The sequence below is a fragment of the Bicyclus anynana genome, chromosome 16 (assembly GCF_947172395.1).
Source record: "Bicyclus anynana chromosome 16, ilBicAnyn1.1, whole genome shotgun sequence".
NCBI classification, from domain to species: Eukaryota; Metazoa; Arthropoda; class Insecta; order Lepidoptera; family Nymphalidae; genus Bicyclus; species Bicyclus anynana.
In genome coordinates, this window is record NC_069098.1 from 1,071,774 (window position 1) to 1,078,782 (window position 7,009).

General features: G+C 37.3%; 1 protein-coding gene across 1 annotated transcript; it reads right to left on the reverse strand.

Annotated features, from left to right (window-relative positions):
* Window positions 1-2,895: 2,895 nt before the first annotated feature.
* LOC112047543 (MD-2-related lipid-recognition protein-like) lies at window positions 2,896-6,806 on the reverse strand. Its single transcript, XM_024084680.2, has 4 exons — window positions 6,431-6,806; window positions 5,694-5,807; window positions 4,217-4,389; window positions 2,896-3,020 (listed from the first exon to the last, which is right to left on the reverse strand). The coding sequence occupies exons 1-4, from the start codon at window positions 6,507-6,509 to the stop codon at window positions 2,931-2,933; spliced, it is 456 nt and encodes a 151-aa protein (XP_023940448.1). The 5' UTR covers window positions 6,510-6,806; the 3' UTR covers window positions 2,896-2,930.
* Between the last annotated feature and the right edge of the window lie 203 nt (window positions 6,807-7,009).

Sequence of the window (7,009 nt, forward strand, 5' to 3'; positions counted from 1 at the left end):
AATAAAAACGTTTTATTAAGTTCTTCAAGTAATGGTAATTTTGGTTTACAAGCTTGAACAACATAACAAATACACGCAAAATGGCGTATCACATGGCCAAGTGCAGAAACGGTCCAGAAGGAAGAACATAACAAATAATGATGACACAGCTCTTACACCATGATGACATTTATTTCATATTATTAGTTAAGTATTCCTCATTATTACCTATTTATTGTTCCCCATTACATTCAGATATCAACAAAAACATAAGTGACGAATCATCGAACGCAAATAACTTGGATCAGAGCAATCATGGAATGTTTCTGTCATACCTACCAACTAACTGTATTGCTTAAATCGATAAAATGCATAGAAATTAAGAATTGAACTTGTATAACATGGCTCAGAGCAGGCCTACAACGTTTGTTGTACTATACTAACAATTACTCCCCGTTCCTATTACAGCCAGTTCTAATAATACGTACCATTTTAATGGTTGACACTTAAAAATCAACAAAATGTATGGATATTACAAATAGTCACACCTGTATAACTTAGATCAGAGCATTTATACAACGTGTCCGCCATACTAACTGATAAAGTATGTCTAAATGATCAGTTAAAATGATACCTGTAAGAATTTTATTGGCAGGCACCTTTTAAAAACAATAAAATGTATGGAGATGACATGTCATTTAACCTGTATAACTTGGTTTAGAGCAATCCTACAACATTCTTGTGTTACTAACTACTGCCACAAATGACCAGTTAAAACGATACGTATTATTTATATTGTAGGTGGGCACTTACAAAACTCAAAAAATATGTATAGAAGTGACGAGTCGTTGAACCTGTATAACTTGGTTCAGAGCCACCTGACAACTTTTATGCCGTATTAACTATTGCTCCAAATAGCTAATTCTAACGAGTCGTGCCATTTTTTTTTTGTTGGCCGGCACTTTCAAAAAGAGCCCAAAAATGTATGGAGCGTGAATCTCCTTACAAACAATTTATAATTTAAAAAGAGTTGCTGCATTGTACGAGTTCTGTGAGGATCTTTGTCTAGACTCTGTGACTTCAGTGACTTGTATATTTAGATTAATTCTTAAGTAATTTGCGAAGCCTAATTAACACCAAAATGTAACACAATCGTTACTTTTAGAAATTATACACCGGTTTGGAAAATAATTTGACTTTTTTTAATTCCTGGAAATTTTTAATTTTCGGACATAAGTCCTTTTCGAAATTGCATATTCAATATTTTTTTTGTTTTTCACGGTGTGCATATTTATTTTTACAATTTTTTTCATACATATGGCTTTATATTATTATTAAATTGCAAATGAAGCAGGGCCCTTAAGAAAAGATTTTCTTAAGAATAACAATTCGTGGTATCTGAACTGGTAATCACGTAATTATGGATTGTTTGTTTGTCTTTAATAAATATGGTTAACGGTTTTTTTAATGTTAATATTAATGTGATATAAATATCTAGGTAGGTACCTAGATATTTATATCAAATCAGAGTAAAAATAGCACTTTTCCTATACTTAGACAGTTGAGGGTCAGGAGCACTAAAACCTAACTACCTACCTCCCAAAGCCAACACGGTTCAAACATAGTTGCTAAAACTTTTAACTTTTCAATTCTATATTAAGTTCTGCCCTTACCTTACTTACCTCATTAAAAAAAACCCATTTTAAAAAACAATGACATTATAAAATAAAACTAGTTTTCTGATTATCGTCTGGTACCTACTAAAGTGTTTTCAGATAGCATGAGTACGGTGACAGTCGCCTGTATGACGTTCATAATACGTACTAATATCGCAAATCGCGGCAAACTTTCAAGAGTGAAACGAACTGTCACCCGCACCATCCTACATGAAACGTGTTGTTGTTGTTGGTTTTAGTCGTTATTATTAAAATAAAAAATATTTTTTTTTATTTTTCCACTTTTAGATAATACTAGATATAGATCTAGCGCCAAAGGTATGTTGCTATGAGTCGTGTTTAAACAGTGTATGGAATAGCGTCGTCTCATCGATGCAAATATATCAAGCTAGCTCAATCACAACTACTATTGTAAACCACTAAGGAGTTTCATTAACTGTCCCTGGTCTTGTCTTCATCTTCAGACTCCTAATGACAGTCAAAATGACAGCCACAACTCATATAGGCGGAAAGTCCTGATCAATACAAATAAATTAAACCCAATCACAATGTAGCTATACTGTAAAAAGTAGAGGAGTTCCATTACCTGTCCTTCGTCTTCATCATCAGACCTGGTGGAAAGATCTCATCAATCGGAATCGATCGAGCCCAATCACAAGGTAGCTACTGTTAACCGTTGAGGAGTTCCAGTACCTGTCCTTCGTCTTCATCATCAGACCTCCAATAACAGTCACAACCCATCTAAGTAGAAAGTTTTTATCGACACAAATTAACCAAGTCCAAACACAAGGTAACTGTTGTAAACCGTTAAAGAGTTCCCTTGTGTGTGTTTCGACTCCATCATCAGATCGACTCCAGACCTTCATTAAGTTGTAGTGCTTTCTCCAGGGTCCTATCATCAGATCCTGATATGGTATATTCAAATAAAAAAAAAGGAATATTGAAATCGGTCCAGGCGTCTTCGAGTAATCAGGTAACATACATACAAAAAAAACACACTTGAATTGAGAACCTCCTTTTTTTGAAGTCGGTTAAAAATCGGTAGAATTTGTTAAATTAAAATTTTTGTTTATTGTTTTAGAATAACACTATCGGTATAGTTGTTTAAATAATAAATGAGAGCCAATAATTACGGAAATAACGTAATTTCAGTGGCACCGAAATGTGGTATTGGTATATATATGTTTTAGATATATTGTCCTATGGTTGGCAAAATAAATGATTTTAAAAAAAAACAATATTTTTCAAAATATCGTTTATTTCATTACATAGCACCTACACTGCGAGCGAAACCTCTGTCTTGAAGCAGCACATTTTGGTTTTATCGTCCGCGCTCCACAACTGCCATTTGAAAGTCCATCTACCCTGAAATCATATTTACACAATATCATGGCTAATCTCATAAAGCAGGGTTGTCTTTTAAACTACGCCAATATTAATTATATTCGGCTAATCTTAGAAGACATGGATGTCATTAACAAACACACAAACATTACCAATAGATCTTTCGTGGATGTGCGATGATAATACAGTCTACAGGTCGGTGTACTGGTCGGAGATCGGCGGAAATCGAACCCACGACATCCCTTTGTTTGACTGGGATCCTACAATACATCATCCAAGTAGATAACTATGCGTCACGCAGAAAAGTAAAGAATTAAAAAAAATACAATCGGACTGTGTAGATAGAAACCAGACCATAAAGCTTTTTAATTCATAAAATATATTTTCCGACCAACATGCACTCCCCCTAGGCTGGCAACATTTTTAAGGTCCTGCCCCCCTTAAACAGATACATCCTGAGACGGATTAATATGAACTTGTTTCAAGTAATATTCTTTACGCACACTAGACTTAAGAAGTAATTTGGTGAATGCATTACGAAAATTGTAATCGGGCAATTCGTGCTGCCATCTACAGGCGTAGCGGAACGGTTTTTGTAATTTTAAACTACCAACAGATGGCGTTCTTAGAAAACTTTGAAACAATCCCTTTTTGTACTCTTCACACTTCGGTACTTGTACATAATATATGTATTCTGTACTTTGGGTCATCAGGGGTACGGGCCTCAAGGCGTTCGCCTCCTTGTCCAGGCACGTAGTACGCTTCGAAAACTTGTTGCATTGCAGTTATCTCTTAGGCTCATAGATAGCGCTTTGTTATTTTTGAAAAAAGTTAGTATACATGAATTGTGTGGTCTTATACATAGGTCAGCAAGTTTTATTTTTCTAATAATATGAACTAACGGTAATGCCTATAGTTAGCAACCAAATCTCGGATCCGTAGGTCAACTAACTAACTACTAACTAGCTAAATATGGGCCTTTTACGAAGGCTCAAAGTCACTCAGCTGGCGATGGAGCGAGCTATGCTTGGGGTTTCTCTGCGTGATCGAATCAGAAATGAGGAGTTCCGCAGACGAAGTAAAGTCTGCTAATATAGTTCAGCGAGTCGCGAAACTGAAGTGGCAATGGGCAGGCCACATAGTTCGAAGAGCCGATGGGCGTTGGAGCCCCAAGGTGTCCCAACGCCCATCGGCTCGGATGATGATGATGAACTAACGGTAGGTAGGTTCTCGCTGATCCTCGTGCTATAGGTGAACTGTTGCTTGGTGCCAGCGCTGGTGGGGCAGCCGGTGTAGGCGCACGCGTCACTCTCGGGGAAGTCCCGGAACGGCACGTCGCGCCTCACTGATGCCCAGTACAGACCCGTCGTTAGGTTGGTAGCATTGAACTCTGTAATAATAGTAAGTTTATATTATTTATATAAGTAATACAAAATGTATGAAACGTTTCAATTTCAGTATTCGTATCAGATCCAGTACTACAGATGTTACAGGAGCTCCGAGGTATGTATAAATGATGAAATCCACTGCGTCATAAGTAGGCCTAGCAAACGTCAACAGTATATCTCCGTGAAAGATACATACAATTCGAGTATTGTTCATAATATCGGTGTAGTTGTATTAGTCATATCTTTCACACCAACGCAACGAAAGAGAGAGCGATATTTTCGACTCTTCCGCTATTGGTCATTCGTCATCATTCGTCTCATGATGTCGTGGTGCGTATATTAGGTCTACATGAAGCCCACCATAGTTGAGTTCGTCCGAGGTCCAGCGCACCAAATGCTCGCACAGAGAATTTTTACTGAAAACTTAGAAAAGTCCTGTATTTCATAGTGAGGCCTAATACTCGACCCTGGACCTCGGTATCCGAAGCCACATAGACCAACGAGGGAGTTATGGATATCGTCTGTCACTTACAAACAGTGATTTTTAAAGTGCTCCTACCAAAAGGTAGGATAGGTAGGCAACTGTGGTAACTATCTATACCTACTTATAATAAATCTGTAAAGAGGTCAATTCTGTACATGAAATATATTTCCAAAATAACTAGCAGGAGGTGATTAGGGGTCGATACTGATGCCAAAAATGCAATCATTAAAATTTTTGTCTGTCTGTCTGTCTGTCTGTCTGTATGTTCTTTATAGAAACAAAAACTACTCGACGGATTTTAACGAAACTTGGTACAATTATTCTTCATACTCCTGGGCAGGTTATAGTATACTTTTCATCATGCTACGATCAACAGGAGCAGAGCAGTGAAGGGAAATGTTGGGAAAACGGGAGTAGTTACTCAATTTTTTAAGCTTCCGTCGCGTGGTATGTTCTTTATAGAAACAAAAACAATTCGACGGATTTTAACGAAACTTGGTACAATAATTCTTCATACTCCTGGGCAGATTATAGGATACTTTCATCACACTATGATCAATAGCAGCAGAGCGGTGAAGGAAAATGTTGAGAAAACGGGAGAAGTTACTTCATATTTTAAGCTTCCGTCGCCGTCGCTTGGTAGGGTAGGGTAGGGGTAGGGTAGGGTAGGGGTAGGGTAGGGGTAGTAGTAGGGTTTCACACGGACGAAGTCGAGGGCGTCCGCTAGTATAATAATATATTAAGAACATGGGTTAAAAATAAATGATGGAGGTGTGGCTACCACAGGCTCTCGTTCAAATAATATATTACGCAAGAACTCACTCGGAATGAAATCAAACTCGATGCTCGTTTCTTCACCCTTCACAAGTCTGCAGTACCTGCCTTCTTTGCACGGATTTATCCGGACCTCTGTTACCTCACAAATGTCATCTGAAGCTAAAAAAAAATTAACTCAACTAACTTTGTTTTCGCAGAAACTACGAAAACGAAACAAACACATTTCGAATTTCTACATTAACACCTTTCACATTATATGTTTGCTATTTGTTGTTGACAATTAGTTTAGTAGATAGACTACCCTCAATATTAATTTACTCTTTGAGATAGTCACAACCTTAGGTTATAGTTTAGGCGCTAAGGTGCAGGGCTTAATCTAAGGTCTCACATCAATCCTTACGTACATAACTTCCTACATAGACTCTTCCTTTGGAAACCAGTAAGTGCTAGGTCGCCGGACAGTTGGTATTATTGTGAATAATTGAATGTTATTGAAATAAACAAGGCGCATATGACCTATTTTTGTTAGCTTTCTGCATATTTAAGTACCTCCCTCCTACTTCGTTAAAATAAAGTTCTATACTAATCCGGTGGGAACAATGGATTTACCGGGATAAAAGGTATCTCACGAGTGTGTGATAGTCTAGGGTAAAATTTTTCAGCCGAATCCATTACGTATGTAGTTTCGGTTAAAAGAGTAGCAAACATTCATACATACAAACTTTCGCCTTTATTAATTATAATAGGTATACTAAAATATGGAATATCAGGTTTTTACTTACTTCTTGGACATTTTGTAAACTTCGCCAAATCACCGAACGCCACTGCAAAAAGCGGCACAAGGATAAAGAAAATCTTCATTTTGTAAACCTTCTGCAAACGTAGAGTACCACCAACCACCAAGTGACCCGTGCCACACACGAATGATAACTCTTATTATGGCAACCATATCTACTCGTGTAACCTTAGGTACATACCTAGGTGATCACTATACATGATGTCTTCACAGATTGGAGACTTCGACCTAATCATAAGTACCTAATTAACACAATATTTGTTACTTTTTTGCGTACATACCGGAATAAAACGTCCGTAAATATGTAATTTTAATGCCAAGTTTTACTAAGTTGAGATCTTTATGTAATCAAATAAATGCCACTTTTACCAAGTGGCTTACTATTTGCAGGTCATTAAAAATATAGAAATTCCTTCTAATAAAGTTTTATCTTTAGGAGGACTTCAAGCGGGATGTAGGGAGCTGCTAGATGCTAGCGGCTCGAGACCGTTGTGTTTAGAAGTCCATGCAAGAGGCCTACGTCCAGCTTTGGACGTCCATCGGCTGATAATGATGTTGATAATGC